The sequence below is a fragment of the Lissotriton vulgaris genome, chromosome 6 (genome assembly GCF_964263255.1).
Source record: "Lissotriton vulgaris chromosome 6, aLisVul1.2, whole genome shotgun sequence".
Taxonomy (NCBI): domain Eukaryota; kingdom Metazoa; phylum Chordata; class Amphibia; order Caudata; family Salamandridae; genus Lissotriton; species Lissotriton vulgaris.
Genome location: NC_141694.1, coordinates 655,057,058 through 655,079,596, shown reverse-complemented (window position 1 = coordinate 655,079,596; position 22,539 = coordinate 655,057,058). Strand labels below are relative to the sequence as shown.

Genomic DNA, 22,539 nt, shown 5'->3' with positions numbered 1-22,539 from the left:
CGTAGAGTAGAGCTGAGTGGAGTAGACTGAAGTAGAGTGTCGTAGGGTGGTGTAGAGCAGAGTGGCATAGAGGGTGCTGCATAGAGTGGAGTGGGTTGTCATAGAGTGGAGTGGCATAGACTAGTTTTGGACAGTGGAATGGAATGGAATGGAGCTGAGTGTTGTGGACTTGTGCTGTAGAGTAGAGTGGGGTAGGATGGTACAGTATCGGAGAGGAGTGGCCTAGAGTCTAGTAGTGTGTAGTAGAATAGAGAGGAGTAAAGTGGCATGGAGGGCATAATGGGGTTGCATAGAGCGTCATAGCGTGGAGTCGTGTTCCAGAGTGGCACAGAGTGAATTAGAGGGTTGTAGAGTAGACTGGCATATAGTGGAGTAGACCTTAATAGAGTAGAGCTGCCTAGAGTGGGGTATCACAGAGAACAGTTGAGTATCATAGAGTGCAGTGGAGTAGAGCTGACTAGAGTGAAGTGGCGTAAAGTACAGTGGTGCAGAGCAGACTGGCATAGAGTGCATTGGTTTTGAGTAAAGTGGTGTAGAGATTGCAGAGTAGAGTGGCTTAGAGTAGAGTGGCTTAGAGTGGAGTGGCTTAGAGTAGAGTGGCTTAGAGTAGAGTGGCTTAGAGTAGAGTGGCTTAGAGTAGAGTGGCTTAGAGTAGAGTGATTCAGAGTAGAGTGATTCAGAGTAGAGTGATTCAGAGTAGAGTGATTCAGAGTAGAGTGATTCAGAGTAGAGTGATTCAGAGTAGAGTGATTCAGAGTAGAGTGATTCAGAGTAGAGTGATTCAGAGTATGAGAGTAGAGTGATTCAGAGTATGAGAGTAGAGTGATTCAGAGTATGAGAGTAGAGTGATTCAGAGTATGAGAGTAGAGTGATTCAGAGTATGAGAGTAGAGTGATTCAGAGTAGAGTGCAGTGGCGTAGAGTGCAGTGGCGTAGAGTGCGGTGGAATAGAGTGCGGTGGAATAGAGTGCGGTGGAATAGAGTGCGGTGGAATAGAGTGCGGTGGAATAGAGTGCGGTGGAATAGAGTGCGGTGGAATAGAGTGCGGTGGAATAGAGTGCGGTGGAATAGAGTGCGGTGGAATAGAGTGCGGTGGCATAGAGTGCGGTGGCATAGAGTGCAGTGGCATAGAGTGCAGTGGCATAGAGTGCAGTGGCATAGAGTGCAGTGGCATAGAGTGCAGTGGCATAGAGTGCAGTGGCATAGAGAAGATAGTTTCAGAGTAGAGAAAAGTGGTGTACAGTGGAATGGTTCAGGGTTTAGTGGAGTGGTACAGGGTAGAATGCAGAGATGTAGAGTAAAGTGCAGTGGTGCAGAATATATTGGAGTGGTGTGGAGTGTTACAGAGTGTAGTGCTGTAGAATGCATTGGCATAGAGTGGCGCAGAGCAGAGTGGCACAGAGTAGAATAGAGTGGAATGGAGTGACAGAGCGCAAAAATCATTGAGTTAAGTGGCAGAGAGTAGTCTTGCAGAGTAGAGTGATAGAGTGCAGTGGTGTAGTATGGCACCAAGTAGAGTGGCGCAAAGTAGAGGGGTGCAGAGAGCAGTGACACAATGGAATGGAGTGGCGTAGAGTGCAGTGAGAAGCTCAAGAATGTAGAGTGGCATAGAGTCCAATGTCATAGCTTACAGTGGCTTAGAGTGCAGTGTGGCAGAGTAGAGTGGCGTTGAGTTCAGTCGCAGAGAGTGTAGTCTTGCAGAGTAGAGTGGCAGAGAAAGCAGTGGCGTAGAATAGAGCAGCTTAGCATGTAGTGGTGTAGCGTGCAGTGGCAGTCATCTAGGGTAGAGTATAGAGGCCAACGCTTTTCACCCTTGCGGGCTTCTTCAGGGCTGGAATACGGGCCACAGAGCACAAGGATTCCTCAGGGTATTAACCCAGATAAGTAAATGATGTATTTAATGAATTCCTAATCAAAGATCTGAATTAGAATGCTCGGAATTTACTGTGAGGAACGCTGTTAATAACTACGTGTACATGGTTCACGCTAATTAAAGTTGAGAACCAGAGTGCATAATGTATCGCACTAGATCGCAGGCCTGTAAAGCGGGCAACAAAGAAACTCCGATCACTTCCATTTTTGGGGTAAAAAGTGATACATTATGCACTCTGGTTCTCGACTTTAATTAGCGTGAACACGTGATTATTAACAACGTTACTCAGGGTTAATTCTGTGCATTCTTATTCAAATCTTCAATTGAAATGATCATTACATTTGCACAGACATACAGTTTACTAATAAAAGTACACAGCGCATAAAGGATGATGTGTGGCAATGTCATCACCTAGTGTATTGATTTGATTTGATCGTATTCCACTTCAGAATTACCAAAATTTGTGCTTCACTTGTGCTTTTCTAATTAAAATATATTCTGAAACATCTGCGCAGTTAATTTACAGTCATTTACATTTTGTTGTGTGCTAGAAAAAAAATAACATAATACAGCCTCTCAAGCACTCCATCAGCCAGCACGATTGTTACATAAATCCTCTCACTTTAAAGTCAGAGAAAGAAAAGTAAACACCAAGTTCCCTGGAAGAGAGAGCCTGGCATTTGACCTCTGTCTTTGAATGCACAGCAAATGCTACAAGATAAGAATAAGATTTAAAGACATGTTAACAGATACTCATTACTAGCGAACGAATACAGTAAAAAAGGTTTGAGCAAGGGAAGGGATGAATTCCAGCTGGAACACCTAAAACAAATAAAGTCAGCAACTCAAAAGCAATCAAATGTGAGATACAAACCACAACGCCAATGGTAAGCAACAGGCAGAATGCATACCCAGGGAAGCTTACAGAATGTTCCCAAGATGTTGTTAGCAAAAACCAGACAGCTCTGTTGTTTGGTAAGCTTTGACCTAAAAAGTAGGGGAACTGCTTTTCTTAAATTAAAAAAAAGTCTGGGCATGTCGAGACCCTCAGATCCTGCCCACTTTGACTACAGGTCGTACCAGGAGTAGTGCAATCTAAAGATGCAGCACATTTCCAAGACTCCATTTGTTGTTAACTACTCACCCAGCTTCACCGAGAAATTATAAAGCTACAAAATGCTGTCATTTGAAATTTAAGGATTAAGATTGCAATATAGTGGCCACAAATTTACGACAATGATCCAATGACTTAGTATTACAAAGAAATGGTTGACCATAAAAAATCTGCAATTGCTGCTACAATCATTCTTTCATCACTGCCAAACAGTTGAGTTTCCTACACGCAAAAAAATCAGCCCCACATCCTTTCCATCAATATTCACTTTTATGTTACACAAGTTCAAAGGGACCACCACCTAAGAAACCTTACACTGCCTGAGAGAATGACGTATACTTGATTAGATAGTCCTACTGGCCAATACGAAAGACACAGTCAACGTCACACTACCGCAGAAAGCAACCTCCCTCAGCCCTGCCCCCACTTCCAATATGTAATGAAATATCAAACTCTTAAAAAAAACTGTTTGCATGATCACCCAGAGCCATAATAGCTGGACTTCTGCCCAGCCCACAAAACTTTTTGTTCCAGCAGAGGATCAGGTTCCTCTCAAAAGGCAAGCACAAAGGTAAGCGTAGGTTATGTAGAAACTGTTCGAACATAAATCCTATTCGTACAAGATATGCAACATTAGATTCCACGTGTCTGTCTAGGCAGTGTAGAAGATGGAATGCACGCAAGGACCCCTATGCTCTGATAAACCTTTGAAACAGATGGATACAGAAAATCATAAATTCCATACGTTTACTCATACATTTGCAGTAATTTATGCATTTTGGCAATTTACAGACATTCAAAGCTCATTAACATGCATAAAAGCACAGAGTGTACAATAAAGCATAGGTAAATATGGTTAAGAAATGTAGATCTGTACTTGCTGACCTTTTTTTCATTGCAGCTTTCGAGTCAAAATGTTTTTCCATTCCCTTACACCTCCAGCAATAATGCATGGGCTCCATTGCCACCCTGGACATGGATGTATTCCAGCCACTGAAAGGAGTAAATCTCCAACTGTATCCAGGGTGTAACTGTGCTTCGCAAAATCTTGTAAATACCCACAAAGATTGTCAAATTGAGGGTATTCACAATGGCAGTACTTCCCAAACTTTTTAGAACCATGAGCCACTTTTTAGAACAACAAACTTTTGCGCCTCACCTAGCTTTAATGGACATGAGGCGGGCACATTCTGAATTTAACCAAAGCAGTGTGTCTAATGAGGAACAGAGAAACAAAACACTTGCCAGTGCTGAGAAACTTATTTTTCAAAACCAACTGAAGAACACAGCATACATGAAAATAGCATGGACACTTGCTTTAAGAATTGCAACTTTTGTTTTTAATTTTCTTGTGAAGACTATTTTAGTTTTTAGTCATTTTTAGTTTCCTTTGAATTTAGATTGGAAATTTCCCGACAATCCACAGAAAAGACTGTTTGCTTTCCTTTTAAACTGCTACAAACAATTGTAAAATACGACAAAAAGGGACTCTTCATTTGTTGTGTATATAGGTTCTTTTTGACACCGGGACCAGTATGGAGGTGGAGTAGTATGAATGGACGGCCAAGAATGTGTTTGTGAGTTTGTCTGATTTATTGTACATACCAATTTGTCTTATTTCATGTTTGTATATAAATGTACATAAACTCTTTTTGTATTCTCATGCGCAAAACTAAAAATGACTAAAAACTAAAATAGTCTTCACAAGAAAATTAAAAACAAAAGTTGCAATTCTTAAAGTAAGTGTCCATGCTATTTTCATGTATGCTGTGTTCTTCAGTTGGTTTTGAAAAATAAGTTTCTCAGCACTGGCAAGTGTTTTGTTTCTTTAGTGTATATTGGCTCAGCCTTGCTGAGTTTAGGAGTCAAGACCCTTTTTGTTTCCTAAAATATCCTATAATGAGGAACAGAGGTCCCTAAGCATATATTAAGTTAAGTAATACTATGTGTACACAAAATAATGCCCAGGGAAAGTTTTGTTAATTTGTTAACCAATAGTTTACTTAGATCGAGATTAAATATTTCTATGTAGGGGTATTTACCCCTATGCAGCACACCACAACAGGTATCACACAAACAGGGGGAAATGGGTATATGACAGCAAGAACTGTATAAAATCAAAAAGCCACACAGTTTGTTAAAGACAAATCTGCTGCACCCAGGACTATAAGTGAGGCTAGTCCTGCCGGTGTTTAGCACCGGCAGTTCTAAAAAGTAGGTTCTGAGACGGGTCCCTATCGGGCTCTCCATTGTTGCCCTCAACCTCGGGGTGAAAACAAATCTTAACTGTGCAGCAGTACCGCCTTTCACTGCTTTTGATGTAACTTCAAAGAGACTCGTTACAGCTCTTTCGTAGTCTATACACGAGCACCAGTTACAGTACACAAGTAAACATTCATTTTTAGAATTATAGGATGCTGAGCCGAAGATCAGCTCAAGCCGGTACGCCACAATCTCTCCCACAAGAACTAAGACATTTTCAATATTACATACAACAAAGGCACAGTTGATGTTTCATTTATCTTATGCAACTAACACCCACTGGCAAAGCCAATAGTTCTGGCTTGTTGTAGGTGTAATGCTACTATATTATATATCTGGATGCAATGACAGAAGCACAAAATACTGTGCTAAGTAAGCACAGATTTTAAGCTTTAAAGTGTTAAAGCCACGCTCGTAATTCCACGGCGCAGTGAGGGACCTGCCAAGGTAGATCCCAACGTCGAGCACAGCGAGCCCTCCACAGTGAGCGCGCGCGCCTCCTGCTTCGCGCGCGCCGCATGAAATGAACTCCTTCAAGTCGTCGGCATCCTCTTCCCGCCGCCTGTCGTGAGGTAATAACCCAGTACAGACCATGACATTTAAAGATAAAACCCTCGGCTCCGCGAGAGGCCTGTTCCGCCGTCGCCTCCTCAGGACGACGGGGCCGTCTCCGCCGGGCGCTGATCCCGAACCAGCAGTGACTCTATTAGCAGAGCTCGGCTGTCATATCCGCCGCAGCCGGGGCGCCGAAGCAATTAATGGCGTCAGAAACTCGTCCGAGGAGGATTTATGACAGGATAATAGGTGCGAATGGAAACATTACTTTCTGGAAAAAAGAAAGACGGGAGGGGCGGAGGAAGGGGTTAACTTCCCGCTGCAAGAACAAGCAGAGCTCTATCCTGTCGGAAAATGAGTCCCAGACGTGCACACCTCAACAATGACAGTGCAGCCAATTAGTCTATCAGCTACACCTACAAATGTACGTCTTTCTGTCACAATCCTTTGTTAACAGTTTTGCATTCAATCAGCCTCTGAATTACGTTCAAAACTCACCTTACACGTTAGGGTTAACTGCGTCAACCCTTAACTTCCATGGCTCTGCTTTACCACTGCCAGACTTCCTGGCAAGAATTCTGTGAGTGCTCTGCTAGAGTGCCTCTACCTACCCGGGTATGCCTCACACCCTTATTTAAGTGTGGTTAGACTTCAGTCACTGAGGATTGCAGTCACAAAAACAGGTTATATTCATAAGTAAACTTCACTACGTGTTCATGTTTCTCTGAGCCACTTTTCCCATCAGCCATAGAAAGGCCTTAGCGCAGGCGATGCCACCGTGTGACCAGTGCTTGGGGGTGGTGGGGTTGAACCCGTGAGCGGGTGATATTAGTGAAGACATCAGTGTAATGCAATTGATTACGTCTTTGTTAGGGGGATGTAACTGGCTCCTCAAAGGTCATGCACAGACCACAGACTTTGCTCGCCTCTGGTACCCCTGTAACCCAGTGGGACTGAAAGTGCACAAAGAAAGTATCTGTATGTACCACATATGCAGTACTACTAGGGATCATGAAATGAACACTTGCATACCCAGCACTTAGAATTGCAAGTTATTTTCTTCGATGGCCCAGGTCTGCCATCTTTACTGATCTTCCTCTGAGGAGATGCTGTACTGCTGCATAATCTGCTGCCAGCCCTGGATACCCTTTCTCCTCTTTTAGTAGTCTGTGACAAAAAAGCAAGCCCTCATTTCCAGAAAGATCAGGAATATCTTGTCGCTGCAACAGCACCACCAGTCAACCATCTTCTTGAGACGTGTTCTTCCTTGAGTGAAGCTAAATTAACTCATTTTGGCCGTGCACTGGTGCAGCAAATTATTTCCTCCTCCAGCTTCTGCCGCAGTGTTATTGCTGATGGTGATGTGGTCTCTAACCGCCTCTTGCTGCTGCTGTAGACATGTTGCTCTTCAGCTCAAAACACCCTTCGAAGCAAACCACTGATAACATGAGAATGTAGCAAACACCCAATAAATACATGTCAACACTTGGAGCTGGGTATTGCCTTCCAGGTGGTGTGCTGCATGGGTTGCATGCTATGATGGATGTTCCTACTGGTAACCCTGCTAGTGGCAGGCTGACACACAATCGTATACATGATATTAAAGCTGCTGCTGAGACGCCTCCTGCAGAAGGTGCATTTGCTCAAGTGGAATTAGGTGCTGCTACTCTTTTCAGTTTTTGCTTTTTTAGTGCTATGGGCTGCGCCGTTTTAAGCCTGCTCCTCCGGGAAAGGCTTGATAAAGTAATTGCAGTCTGGAACTGCAGTATCCTTGTCCTCATGTTAAAGCTTTGCTCAGGCCGGGGCTCTATTATTTGTCACCAACAAAGCTGATGACAGGTAGAGCTCAGCAACATATGACGAAAAAAGATGAAAAAGGTTGTTTTTTCACTGCATTTCAATATCATATACCCCTGAACCACCTGCAGGAAGGTGATGGAGCAATGTCTGCTCTGTTCATTCTAAAGTACTTTTTTTAGTAACGTGGAGCAAACTATTATGATCCAGAACAAAAGGAGATATTCTGAGCATTTTATACTGCGATAGAGCAATGTAATAATGCATTTTTGAACTAGGACAATTGACATACTGAAGAAACAGACCACAATGTAGGAAAACCATTAGGAGAAAACATTTGACCCTTACCGATCAGTTCTTCAGAATTCTTCTCCATGAATTTTTCACATAGCCGGATGAATGTATCTGTGTTCTCAGCCGTAGGGCACTCTCCATGCCTGGAAAAAAGGGGAACAGTAACAAGCAGCAACATGTGAAAACCAAAAGAAATTGCAGGCTTAATACTTTACATGCAGGATGGTGATACTAAAGCGGTTAATCCATAAGCACACGCTACCCACCTTCCCCACCTGCACCCTTTAAGATTTAAGTCTCATAATTGTCAAAACTCCTCAATTTGGGTACATACACTTCCTTCAATGCTCGTAGTTTTTAAGTGTGGTCAACCTTAGGTGGGAGTTGCAGTACGTTGATGACTTGGGGACATTATAACTGTTTGGTTTTATTCTCGGTTACACCGCAGATACCATCATTTCTCTCTTACTTTTATTATTTTATTTTTTGAGGCATCGGCTATACTCAATTTTATCATTTGCCAATGCAAAACATAATTGGCATTGACAAAGGCAAAGATCGAGACCTACTAGCTTTGTCAATGCTTGTTTTATGTAAAGGTAAAACACACTTGGTTCATATTAATACTGCAGGCAGCCAACTGACCATTTTTTATCAGCTTATGACAAATAATGTTGACTATATGGAAAACAGCTGAATTGATGCATGTTGAATCACACACACATGTTCCGCTTTACAGGTCAAAAGTAAGTTGCCACCGGATGTGCTTAGTCCATTTTTAGGTCTCGGCTGGCATGGCTGCGCACATGCGCAGCTCGCTCAGCGAGATTTAATGATTTCGAGTAGCTTCTGTAAAGGGCTTTCAGCCCTGCCCCTCTTTTCCATTGGCTGTCGTCACCGTTTATGCTAAATGGTGGCCAGCCATTGGAAAAGAGTTTTTTATGGCGTGTACTTTTGGCTTTTTCAGACGGCCCACTTGGACGGGCTCGCCTGCTTTCCTTCTGCCGTGAAAGGTTTTCTTATCTTACTGGGCGTTTTCACCCTGTCTGCACAGGCTAGTTGGCTCTCTTATTGGTTGGAACCCACCAAATAAGCTTTGTGATTGGTGGAGCTTGTCAACCAATTAGAGAGCCTCCTGGTGCGTGCAGGCAGCGTGATCAAGACAAGCTGTAGACTTGCAGTCTCATGTTCAAGCGTTTTCAAACCGAGCTGCCTCCTTACCATTCAGAGCTCTATAGTGCGATGAATATTTATGTCTCAGGGGTGTATGTGGGGGTGCTCTACTTACACTTAAATGCGTGCTGCAAAGTGTGTACTAAGATGAGCCGAGCATAGGGTGAGTCTCGGTCGCCTTGGCTCTCTGCTCCGGGGGTGCCTCCCAGCTGGTTCCGGTGCGGGCGAGGGATAACTAGGTGAAAATGGCAGATCTTTTGAATACAATACCAGCTTCTGAGCCGCAGAGACGAGGCCCTTCGTCTAAGACACCCTATGCATCCTGTTAGCTGATGTTGATGGTGCATTGATGTGGTTGTACATCTGCACTCGTGGTGCAGTGCTATTGTGTAGTGATGCAGCGCTACTCCATTCTGCAATGCTGGTGAATAACTTCTTTGTGCTGTTGCTCACTTTTGATCGTGCCCGATTAAATGGATGCTAACTCACAAAGTATTGTGGGTGCAGCGCGGTGATGCTTGTCTGGTTGGGGTACTACATTGTAATGTTGCACTCACTTGTGATTGACGACTCCTTCCTGGCTAGTGATTCGCGCTTACCAGTGAATTATTCACGACCAAACAGCCCTCTCTCCCTACCACTCGCAGTCCTGGGGCTCTTGGTATCCGCAGCACAGTGCTCCGTTTCTGGTAACATGGACTAGCTCTCTACCCCGCGTACGCTAAAGTCTTGACTTCTTTTTAGCACTATAGAAACCCAGATTTTCCCATAACTTTTATCTAACTGTCTCAAAACAGTTACGGACAACGCCCTATTTTACATGCTGAACAAACTGATTAATTCATGTTTACCACTGGCTCCTCCCACACAGCTGCCAGGTATCCACGTGCCATACGTGACACGCTGGTGCAGCCATTCCTGTTTTTACCCAACAACGCTGTGCTTTCTGGGACATGTAGTTTTGCTTTCGCATGTGGCGTTTTGGGCATATAGTTACATGGATGCACAGGGCTATAGTATACAAAGCCCCAGGACTGTCTGAAACACCACACCACTTGCAGCTCTGTTTCAACTACTTGGCAATAATATAGAGAATACTGCCGAGATCACTGCGTCCAGAAGCACCTCAGACCTGATTTATTTTCCATAGAGACCCCGTTATCTACGAGTTTAGTGCAGCCTCGGACTTGATGTTCAATCCATCACCCGGCTGTTGCAAACAGATTTTAAAATTATTTATTTAATGGTGAGCCGGAGGGTGGGAGAGGGGGTGGAGGTGCGAGCTTGGTCATTCCAGTGCCTACTAGAGGATCCCCACATCCCCGCCTTCTACGGAAATTGTGGGGAGGGGCGCAAATGACAGGCTGGCCCGGGGCAGCGCCTCTGCCCACAGTGTAAGCATTTTTCAGCATAGTGCCTGCTCCCGGCACAGCCGCAGAAGCACTCAGATCTGTCTGCAAGCCGCTCTCCAGCTTCATGCACTGTTTTTTTTTGCAGAATTCATAGTTTGGGGATATTTTGGATCGAGACTCAGACAAATTGAAACTGCCTTTAACGAATAAATGATCATGCATACTGAGATTCCCTTAATGCGTAAAAAGGATAAAAGTACTTATTACTTGCATAGTTTTTGAACGTCCCACTCATGCTTTCATGCTTTCCCTAAATATGTGCGCTCTTTTTGGATGCGCTCTATTACAAGTGTTAGGAGGTCCATAGGGTGGCTGGGCTGTGAGCGCACTTGAATGCCAGTGCTGCTTTTTATGGGGGTTGGTATGCCAATTTGCGTGGATTTGGCGTGAACTCAGTTGGTGTAAATGCTTTTCGTTCATTCGGGAAAAAAAACACTTTTTTACCATTAACCTTCGTTGCACTGACTCCAGCTCTCCTTGTCAAAGTTCTACACCCCTCACACTTTTCATGTAGTAGAAATCTCAGTAAAGGACAAATATTAGCAAAGCCAACCGGTCAGGTTTTTAGGTGTCAGATGTAATTAATGTTCTCTGCTTTGTTTAATTATGCATTTTCTTATACACCCTTCCACTGGGGGGCCACAGACAAGAGAATGCATTGGCTTGTGGCCCGCTGTGTTCTGGTGATTTTCTACCTGGTACTTTCGATAAACCTGGCATGGATGGTAGTTTGCGGAGCTGAAATAACCGTAGCGACCAAACCTGACCCATCGTTCAGGGGTTCATGTCACCGGCTTGTCATCACACTGAGGGGGTGGGTAGCATATGACACTTTCTACTCTGTTGGGATGGACTTACCCGCTGCATAATTTGTAAGAATAAGTGCCGGAACCCACCAGTGTTTTACTGTGGAGCCCGCGGGCAGTGGTACCAAACACCGGGGCCTCGCATCTTGATTCTATTCCAGATCCCTCCAATCCACCACAGACGCCCGCTGACCTCTTATCCACTCTTTCAGGTTCTTTTCATACCTGCTTTCTTCCTTGTCACCGATTTCCTTCATCCTCTTCCTTTCCCTCTCCCCTTTCATTGCTTTGTCAATTTTTTCTGGGTCTAAGTCTAATTTAAACAAGCATTAAAAATGCAATAGGGTTTGCTCTCAGGAATTTGCAACCACCACTGGATCGTCTCAAAAGAAATGTACGTCACTGGGAGATACTGCTGCTGACCCGGATGGGGAAAGCGGTGCTATTCAAAATGATGGCCCTGCCCCGTTTTTTGTATATACTAGAGAACACGCCATACCCGGTGTGTCCAACTTACTTTCAGGCTATCACAACGCTGGTCTCCACCCTTCTGTGGGGTAGCAAGCCAGCACGCATTGCGAAATCCAAACTGGTGTGCAGCTGGAATGACGGAGGGATAGCGCTCCCGAATATACAACTTTATTATTGAGCGGCGCAACTGAAGGTAATTAATCAATGGCTGCATACCCTGCAGTCAGACCCAGCATTTAAAGGCAGACAGAGGGGAGAGAGCATACCTCTCGTTCTCAATATTGCTCTATGACACGAGATTGACCCCAGCAACGATCGGCCCACCCCGACACACCGTTGTCCTATGGCCAAATTAGGATGGCGTGGGGTTCTGACCAAACTTACCCCGCTGTGGGACACAAAGCGCTTAGGCAGGCTCAGAAACAGTAAGCTTTGATAACTGGGACGATGTTGGACCCGGCCCTTTGGGCAGGTTCACCCCGAGACTTTTTGCTTTTTCCTAGCCGGTTTCTGTGACCTGGTGTTTGTGATTTTAGGCCTCTGCGCACTTTTTCACTGTGGTACCGTGTAAAGTGCTTGAGCTCTCTGTGTATGTGTGGTGAGTGACCTGCCCTCCCATAGGAATGAATGGGGAATATGTATGCCCATGGTAGTTCCTGATGTGTGGGGAGTGCAGGGGCGAGTTTGGTATGAGAGAACTCGTGAGATTGAATGCTGCTTAATGGTATATGCGGCATGATTGTGTCTAGTCTAGAAGTGTCACTTTTAGAAGTTGGCATATTTGTGTAATTTGTGTCTGGCGTGTGATTGGCTGGTGGGCCTGGTCCAGGAATGCCTGGGCCTGCTTGTGGATTGACAGTCTGGTTTGAGGGTGACAGGGGCTGGAGAGCCCAGGAGGTTGTCTGAGTCAGCCCATGGATGAAAGGCAGCATCTGCTGCCAGGGAAGTGGGAGGAGATGGCACCTGATAGTGAAGGGCTGTGCCTGCCTGACCACAATGCTGGCTCCACCCCCCGCTGGGCGACTGTCACCTCTGTCCCTGATACTGACAGGACTTCCCTATAACCAGTTCTAGCTGGTTCTCACACTGCCTACACAAAGACTTCAAAGACTTTTCTGTGTATAAGAAGGGGCTGTGTCCCCTCCCAATTTGTTCTTGTTTCTGACTTGAATCCTGCCAGGAGTGTGCTGCTGCTTGGGCCCAGGGGAATCCCTGGGTCCTGCCCAGCCCCTGGACACCTGATGGACTACTGGAGGACTTCTTCCTGGGGGCCCTTATGGGGGTCCTCTCTGGGGTGTTTTCATGATTTCTGGGCTCCCCAGCGCCTCGTGGGCGCTGTATCCTGACTGATGGGCAGAGCGCTGTTGTTGTCCCTGGGGAGGGGGGGGGGGGGGGGGGGGGGGGGGGCGCTCCCGCCCTGAAATGCCTCGCAGGTGCCTACCCTGCGTTATGCCCGAATATCGCTATTTTTAAACTAAAGGGTGCCAGCCCTTGTTTTGGTGCCCTTAGCGAATGCCCACTTCGCTGCTATGTTTATTTCTACAACCGAGGGTGTCCACCCCTCGGTTTGCCCCGTTGTTTCACCGCCGCGGCCCTCGCTCGAGAAACCGGAAGTCAGGCAATGCTTTGCCTGGCGGCGGGCGGGACTTCCGGTTTTGCGAGAGGAGTCTTGCGCCCGCCGCCGGCATCAGAGGAGTGAGGGGAGAGGTGTTGCGGGGCTCCCATGAGCTGAGGGAGCCCTGTGGTGAATGGAGGAGCCCCGGGTCCCAGGAGGGGGCCGGGTGAAGCACCGCTTGCTGCAGCCATGGAGAGGAGTTGCCGCCCGGAGGAGCCCCAGCCAGCAAACAGCCCGGTGAGTGAGGGAGACCGGAGTTGCTGCGGGGGGAAGCTCCAGGTGGGTGTTAAGGCCAGCGTGAGGCCCCGGATGGCAGTGGGTCTCCCCACCATAGCGGGCAGTGTTGTATGTGGCAGCCCCTAGGATCCCAGGGGCATTGTTGTGTCCTGAGCCCCCGGAGGCTCCGACGAGGGGCATATATTCTTTCAGAGCCCGAGGCTCCCGGGGGCAGTTATGTATTCAGAGCCACGAAGGCTCCAACGTGGGGGCAGAATTGTTTAGAGAGCCTGTGTTGGTCAGAGGGCCATTTTTGTGATTAGAGCCACGGAGGCCCTAGAGGGCATACATGATTCACGAGCCCAGCGAGGCTCGAGGGCCATATCAGTTAGAGGGGGCGTCGGGGCACATTGCCGGTGCCCGCCCCCTCCTGCCTGAGAGGGATGTGTTCAGAGCCTCGAGGGCTCCAGGGGCCTATAATTGTGTAAGAGACTGTGTGGCTCCAAGTTCGCAGTTCAGAGCCTGTGTGGCTCCAGCAGTGGCGCAGTTTGCGCCTAAGGGTCAGTGAGGGCCCTGGCGCAGTTTTTATGATCTCCAGCTGCCCAGCAATTAGTGGGCAGCTGCACAGTTTAGGCGCAAGATGGAGAGCGAGTCCCTGAGAGGGACAGAGATGGCACAGAGGTGCCCGGCCAGTCACAGCTGCGCAGCACTTAGTGCCAGCTGCAGCGTTTAGGCCCTTGTGAGTGTTCACAGGTGCCCAGCAAGTAGTGGGCACCTGCTACGTTTAGGCTTGTGCTTGGACTGGGGCTGCGTGCCCTGACTTTTGGACACAGGGCGTGTGAGCCCCAACAAGGCCAGTTGGCCTAGGGACTGCCACAGGTGGTGGCTTATGTAAGTTGTGCGCAATGTGGTTATCGGCTATGTCTTGGATGGTAACTGCCTACTGTGTGTTTTTGCGCTATTGAGTTGTTGTGCACGTCTGAATGCATTTCTATGCATCATGTGTCTTTCTTTCTCTTTACTACTCCTCTGAATGTATATTTATGCATCATGGGTAATGTGTTTTTTCCTAGACCCCTAAACGCTGTGTGATACTTAGGTGGTTGTCCTTACACCTCTGAATGTTTTAGGCATCATGTGTTTTTCCTTTACTACTCCTCTGAATGTGTTTCATGCATCATGGGTAATGTGTTCTTGCTTATACCCCTAAATGCTGTGTGATACTTAGGTGGTTGTTCTTTTTAGTACAGGTGGTCCTAGTAAGGTCCTGGTTCCCTGCGTGACATTCTCCTAAGGTGGTTAGCGTTGCGTAGGTGGTACTTACCTGTTACCAGTAGAAACTGGTTGTGAGTTATAACTGTTACTTTGTGCTACAGTGATTTTATATCCTATATTCTAATTTCTACTAAGTGCTAATTCTGACAGTGGCCCATGCGGCCCTGTCCTGTAAATATTCCCATGTGAATATTGCCTGTGCCAGTTGGCACCATGTATTTTGTGTGATACTATCTGATGTGTTTTTACAATACAAAAGTTATTTTATAATAACCTTGTGTGGAGTCTCTTTTGTGGTGTGCCTAGTATGTTGTTGCTGTTGTGTGCTGGCGCAAATGCTTTACACATTGCCTCCGAGTTTAGCCTTACTGCTCGTGCCAAGCTACCAGGGGGTGAGCAGGGGTTATCTTGACGTGTGACTCCCTTGCCCTGACTAGAATGGTGGTTTCCGCCTAGCTTTGGCGTCAGCCTAAGCCAACCAGAAATAGCCAGTTCTAACAGACGACATAGGCATCTCAACGATAGGAGACTTGTGGCATGATGGTGACGTAGTTCCCTTTGAGAGTCTACAACAACAATATGACTTGGCGTCCTCCAAACTGTTTTGCTACACACAGATCAGACACGCACCGATGACGGTACTGCCGCCTGGTACCGAGGTCCCGGAGGCATCACCATAGGAGGATAGGTTGTTGACTGAATATATGCCGAAGAAGGCCACCTCCCTCACATATCGAAAATTAGTCAATAATCTCCCCGACGGAGGAGGAGCTTCGCGGGCAAGCAAGATGGCCGCGTAAGCTCGGAGCTCCGCAGACCCTCCGACCCTCCGCAATAATCCTGCTCGAAATCCTGTTCCACGTAGGTGGATTCCGACTGCTGACGGGTCACTGATGCGGAGCCTGCCTCCCGCTTTCGAATCGGAAGTTCCTACGCTGAGCTACGTCGTGTGATGTCCCTTGCCAAGGAAGCGCCATTGTCTCCTCGGTCTCCGTCACTCCGCACGCTTGGGATGCGTAGTGCTGGGTGGTGATCCCCACTGGCGGAATTTCTGATACTGCTGTGTCTCCTACCACTGGAATGTGCTCCACCTCTGTTCTACAACTTCGGCACGGCGCACCTTAGGCTCGGAGCTGTGTGTGGTGGCCCCACGGTCTCATCGGACCCAACATGGCGGGCAAGGGCGACCCGGACAAGACATCGAACAAAGGAGTTCGTGGCAAGTCCCAAGTGCAGCAGAACAGGATTGATAGATATGCTCAACTACGCATTTCGCCTGCACCGGGGGCCTCTACCAAGGACATCTCCTCATCGGGCTCGCCAGACGGGTCCGAGCCCACCCTCAGTGACGTTATGGGGGCCATCTCGGGCATCCGAGCCGAAATGCAGAAACAGCACGAGGTCTTGACCCACAAAGTGGACACATTGGCCGTGGATCTCACCCTCATCAGAGCCGACCTGGGTAAAACCAACGATCGGGTGAAATCGCTGGACTTAAAAACCTCGAGCCTTACCACCGACGTCTCGGACCTGCAAACCGAGGTCCGGACCCTACGGCTCGCCTCTGACCAATTCTCCAGGAGACTGGACGACTATGAAGGTCGTGCCAGGCGACAGAATGTCCGCATCATTGGCGTTCCAGAAGGGTTGGAAGAGGCATCGGCAGACCTGTTCGTTGAGGACCTGATACAGAACCATCTTACTCCCCCCGGGTTGAGCAAATTCTTCTCGGTGGAGCGAGCACATCGGGTGCCAGGTGGCCCGCCAAAGTCGGGCGCGGCACCTCGACCCATCATTGCTAGGTTCCTCAACTTCAGGGACTGGGACGCAATTTTACAGGCGTCCAGGAGGCACGGACCGTTACAGTACCAGAACTCTGAGGAGCACTTCTACCCTGACTTTACCAGGGCGGTACAGAGACAACGCCAGAGCTACGGGGGAGTGAAACGGCGACTGAGGGACATGGGACTCAAGTATTCGATGATGTTCCCGGCCAAGCTGCGGGTCGAGCGCGAAGGCCGTGCATTGTTCTTTGACTTTCCGGACAACGTAAGCGAATGGCTCGACACCCTACCACAGCGTAGCGACGACCGGGAGAACAGCGAAGGGGGCGCTGCTGGTGGCGCTGATTTGTGAGAACTGGCTCTACTACGAGGACACTGGCGGTTGGTGGTCCTGCTATATGTGACATTCGTCCCTTTTTCAGTGTAATAGCAATTTGAGCTCCTGTCGTTTCATGGGGGGCGGCAGGAGGTGTCCGCGGGGAATCCTTACTCCTCTTGGGGCTTTTTGTAGACTAGTTAATGGGGCGACAGGCACACTGCTGGTTGGGGGGGCTTTTTAGTCTGCTGCAGGGGTGCAGGGTGGGGGGTGTTTTGGGACAAGTTCGAATGTCTCTTAGTGTGATTTTGTTTTCTTTCTTTCGGCAATGGGTGGTGTATATTGTTGCACTTTTGATTCTGCAAGGGTCTCTCGGGCCGGGTAGGGGAGGGTGCCACGATGATGGGGGGTAGGAAATTAAAAGTTATCAGTTGGAATGTCAATGGGTTGGGTGACCGAATCAAACGGGGAATTGTGCTTCAAATGCTCAAGCGTCACATGCCTGATGTGGTTTTTCTACAGGAAACACACTTGATTGGGAACTCATGTAAGGCGCTCAATCGCAAGGGGTACAAGATGGTGGCACACTCAGGGTTCACTTCAGGCTCTCGGGGGGCGGGCGTTCTTGTCCGGGATTCCCTTCCGCTGGAGATCGACGTCACTACGATAGATGATAGGGGACGCTACGCAGCGGTGGCTGGGCGGTGGGAGGGGAGGGCCCTCATCTTACTTTCAGTTTACGTCCCGCCTGGCCTACAGACCAGCACGTTCCAGGACCTTGGTGGCACCATTTTAGCTCTGCCTGACGGCTTACTTATTGTTGGGGGTGACTTCAATTCGGTCTGCTCTGGCACTCTGGACCGGCAACCGTCTAGAGACCTCCGCCACTCTCAACTGTGGTTGCCCTCGTTTATAGATTCAATGGGCCTTGTAGATAGTTGGAGACTCTTACACCCCACGCTTCGTCAGTACTCCTTCCTGTCCAGCGCACATGGCAGCTTGTCCCGTATAGACTACATCCTTACCTTGGCAGCTCACGCTACGGCCGTGTCTGAGGCCCGTTTTCTGGCGCGAGGAGTTTCTGATCACTCGCCGCTCCTGGTCTCCTTTGACTTAGATATCGCCCTGTCGGTGCGACCGGCAACGGTCAACCCTTGGTACTTTCGGAACCCAAAGACCCGTGCCCTACTGGCCAAGGCTATAGACCTTTACTTCTCCGAGAATGAGGGTTCGGTTGGGTCGGCCGCGACCCTGTGGGAGGCGTTCAAGACCGTCCTGAGAGGCGCGGCATTTGCTTTAATAGCGGAGGCCCGTCGGAATAGAGATGCCGATCTCCTTTGTATCGAGGAAGAGATCTTGAACCTTGAAGCCCAACTGGATCCTGAACCTAACCCAGACCTCCTCCATGCGCTTTCCCTAAAGCAATTGGAGTACCGAGATCTCGCTACGAATGCCGCCCAGACCCTGGCTAGGGAACAGCAGGGCCGTATCTATGACGTGGGAGACAAGGCTGGCAAGCTGTTGGCCTGGTTGGACAGGAGGGAGTTGGCCAGTCGGGTTGTACCTGAGATCCTGGGGGCAGATGGAACCCCTGTCACTGACCCCTCCGCCATTGCCGAGTCTTTTGCCGACTATTTCAGGGGTGTTTACACCTCCACTTCAGACTGCTCAGAGGCCGACTCGGCAGAACTTCTTTCGACCGTGGATCTTCCCTGTCTCTCTGAGGCGGATCGCGATGATCTGGACAGGGACATATCTTCTGACGAGATTGCCCTTGCGATCCGCTCCCTGAGATCTGGCAAGGCGCCGGGTCCCAACGGAATCCCGGCTGAGCTCTACAAGATACGGCCTGATGTGGTCTCCCTGCGTCTCCGTACTATGTTCCTGGAGGCGCGAGACGCCGGCGTTCTCCCCCTTGACCAGAGGGTGGCCACTATTGTGGTCATCCACAAAGACGGTAAACCAAGGGATGTGTGTCGTTCATATCGGCCTATCTCCCTCCTGAACACCGAACCCAAGGTCCTCGCCAAATTGCTTGCCAACCGACTGGTTGGGGTTATTGGCGACTTGGTGCACCCGGACCAGTCGGGCTTTATTCCGCACCGCAACACTGCCCTCAATTTGAGACGGCTTCACAGCGCCCTGGCTAGGGCGCACACTCTGACGGAGCCAGCTGTGCTGGCATCCCTCGATGCCACCATGGCGTTTGACTCCGTCGAGTGGAATTACCTCTGGGCAGTGTTAGCTAAGTTCGGTTTTGGCCCGGTCTTCCTCAGCTGGGTGAAACTTCTTTATGCCAGCCCAATGGCTAATGTATCCGTGAATGGTCGCCTGTCGACGTCTTTTGTCCTTCACAGAGGTACCAGGCAGGGCTGCCCCCTGTCGCCTCTCCTTTTTGCCCTGGCTCTCGAGCCCTTGGCGGCCACACTGCGCTTCCACCCTGACCTCCATGGTATCACCTGGGCACCTGACTTCGAGGACCGTATCTCCCTGTACGCGGACGACATCCTCCTATATCCGACGTCCCCGTACAAGTCTCTCATTGTTGCCTGTGACGTGCTCAGACACTTTGGGAGATACTCTGGCCTGATTATCAATTGGGCTAAGTCCTCCCTATACGTATTGAAAGGGGACACGCCGCGCCTCCCCAGAGGCTGCAACATTCAGATGGCCACACAGGGCTTCAAGTACCTAGGGATCTACATCTCTGGGAACCCGAAGATTCGATACGACCAGAACTTGCTCCCCCCACTGCAGCGCCTTCAACGCGACGTGGAGGGGTGGCGTAAGCTCCCGCTCTCCCTGCTTGGCCGAGCGGCTCTGTTTAAAATGATGTCCTTGCCCAGATTTCTGTATGCCCTACAAAACACCCAAGACCCGGTACCGGCCCGATACTTCCGGGAAGTTGAGAGTCTTCAGCGGGCCCTACTTTGGGATGGCCGCCCTCGGGTGGCGATCACGAAGCTCACGCTCCCGTGGTACGACGGGGGCATAGCACTGCCGGATGTTCGTAGGTATTATTGGGCCTCCCAGCTTGCAGCCCTCAATCACGGGTTTTATGGGCCGGTGAATAGCCCAGGCTACGCTATGGACAGGTGGCTTATGAGGGGTGGTAATTATTACCGAGCCCTTTACTCCAGATCTCTGGATCGGCGTATGTCCGGTCCCACGAGGACGGCAGTCTCTATTTGGCGTACGATCACCAAGGTGCAGGGATGGCAGGGCAGACTGACCGGCTTCACTCCTCTGTATGAATCCGATATGTTGGGCAGACTATGGCACACCAAGGGCTTTGACAAATGGGACCTCATTGGCATCACTAGGGTAGAGGATGTGATTTCCAAAGGGGCTATCAAGACCTTCCCCCAGCTACAGACTGAGTACCAGCTGGGTGCCTCGGAGTTCTTCCGATATGCCCAGCTGAGGCATGCCTTGCTTTCTGCTATGACCCCTGGGGAGGTTATCCCGGAAAGCTCACCGCTGGAGGACAGAGTGCTGGACGGCCATATGCCCGATAGCGCAATCTCACTGTCCTACAAAAAACTAATTAATGTTCGCACTGACCTTCTCCTTGGGTTGCGAGACCAGTGGGTGGCGGATGGCCTGGAAATCGACGAGGAGGACTGGCAGAGTGCAGTGTCCTCCCCTAAGGAGGTTGCCATCTCATCTCGGCTTCGTCTGGTCCAATTTAAAATCCTGCACAGGGTATACGTTACTGGCCCCCGCCTTATACACATGGGTTACTCGCCCGACGGCCTCTGTTGTCGAGGCTGTGGTGCCCTCGCTACCTTCTTACACATCTTGTGGGAATGTCCGGCCATAGCGTCCTACTGGAGGAGGATTCACAGGGTCATGAGCGAAGTGTCGGGAGTGGGGATTGCGGCGGAGGCTCGTAGGTGCCTCCTCAACATTTGGGAGCCGACAGATCACAACACAGCCCAAACCCAGTGGGTGACCCTAGGCAATATGGTGGCCAAGAGAGACATCGCTCAGAGGTGGGGGGCCAATACGGCACCCCTGGTGGTACAATGGAAGGCCAACATGGATTGGTGTATGTTCCGGGAGAAGACTGTCTATGTTGCCAGGGGTAAACCTAACAAATGGAACAGGGTGTGGGGTGCTTGGAACTCTTACCGGGGTGATGTGTGTCTGCCGCCCGAGCCTGTCTCATTGGATGAGCACCTGTCACTGTGACCTATGACACCGACTGTGTACGATACCTGATTGATCCTGTTTCCCCCCTCCTATCATCCTCCACCTTCTGTACTTCTGAGCTGCTGGTTTCTTTCTCCTCCCGGCCTTCTATTCCTTGCTGTATTCTTCTCCCATTGCCACTCTTCGGCGCCATTTGGCGTCTTCTTCTTATTGTTATAAAATTATAAAATAAACCTATAATTTCCTGCCGTACCTGACTTGCACTATTATGCTCTGCCTACTATGCTGCCTTGCCTCCGGGATGTTAGGCTGAATAGCTGTGTGCTCTTGTGAAATAAAGGTTTTCAAAAATTTTAAAAAATAAATAAATAATCTCCCCGACCTGTTGGGCCCTTTGCGAGATAAGTGGTCTTGTGATGTGGGCGACTTTGACGATCTGGAATGGCGAGAGGTGATGGCTTCCCCACGGGAGGTGGGCATACCTTCCCGCCTGAGGCTGGTGCAGCTCCGTATCCTACACCGTTCCTACCACACCAGACACACCCTACACAAAATGGGAAAAATAGAACACCCCTTCTGTCGGTGTGGGGAGGTGGGCACCTTTTTCCATACCATATGGGACTGTCCTAAGGTAATGGCTTGATACGGATTGTCGTAATTATTATTATTATTTTTTTTTTAAAACCTTTATTATGCACTGTCAGAGAACAAATACGGGCCTACAACCAACCGGCCGGCCTCGAGACTTCGTAAGCTTTGTAGCAAAATATACGTCAACTCAATAGCACGTCAGTAGATAAAAGCATACAACATGTGTTACACGAAATTCCACGTGCCACCGAGTGTCAGGAGAAGTTAAGGTTAATTTTCAAAAGATTTTTATATATAAGGAGATACAGAAGCTAGAAAGGATCAGTGTACAGAAAGTCCATCTGGGAAGTAAGCGGGCAACGTCTTTCAGTTAAATCCAACGAGCAGTAAACATAGCCAAAATGGCGGCACAGGGATAGCACAACAGGATGAAGAAGCACGAAGAATGGTGCACGCCAGCCGCCACCCATCTAAACTCCAAACCACCCCACTGACCCAGGAAGAAGCAATAAGAAAAGAATAAACCAAAAGAGAAAAATAAGGCCCATAGAAACAAAAGCGAACCAAAGAAGACCCCCCACCCAACACGCATGCAGAGGCTATGGCCTACCCCCCCCTAGCAGTGTGTCTGTCGCCCCAAAAAGAGAACCCGAAATGTAGAAACAAGTAAAGAGAGAAGAGAAAAAGAATTCCATAACATCGGAGGAGGGCCAAGCAAATATACTTAAAGCAATCAACGTGCGCAACCACGATCGCCATCCCCGAGCCCCAAGACCAATACAGAACCAACACCCCACTACCCGGCATGTGCATTATAGTCCCAGCAATAAG

General features: G+C 48.9%; 1 protein-coding gene across 1 annotated transcript in view; it reads right to left on the bottom strand.

The window, feature by feature from the left end:
- RNGTT (RNA guanylyltransferase and 5'-phosphatase) overlaps positions 1 to 22,539 on the bottom strand; it is a 1,829,700-nt gene that overhangs the window by 1,657,224 nt on the left and 149,937 nt on the right. Inside the window, exon 4 of the mRNA XM_086926663.1 lies at positions 7,949 to 8,037. Coding sequence (XP_086782789.1) covers positions 7,949 to 8,037 — 89 coding nt within the window. The remainder of the gene's footprint in view (positions 1 to 7,948; positions 8,038 to 22,539) is intronic.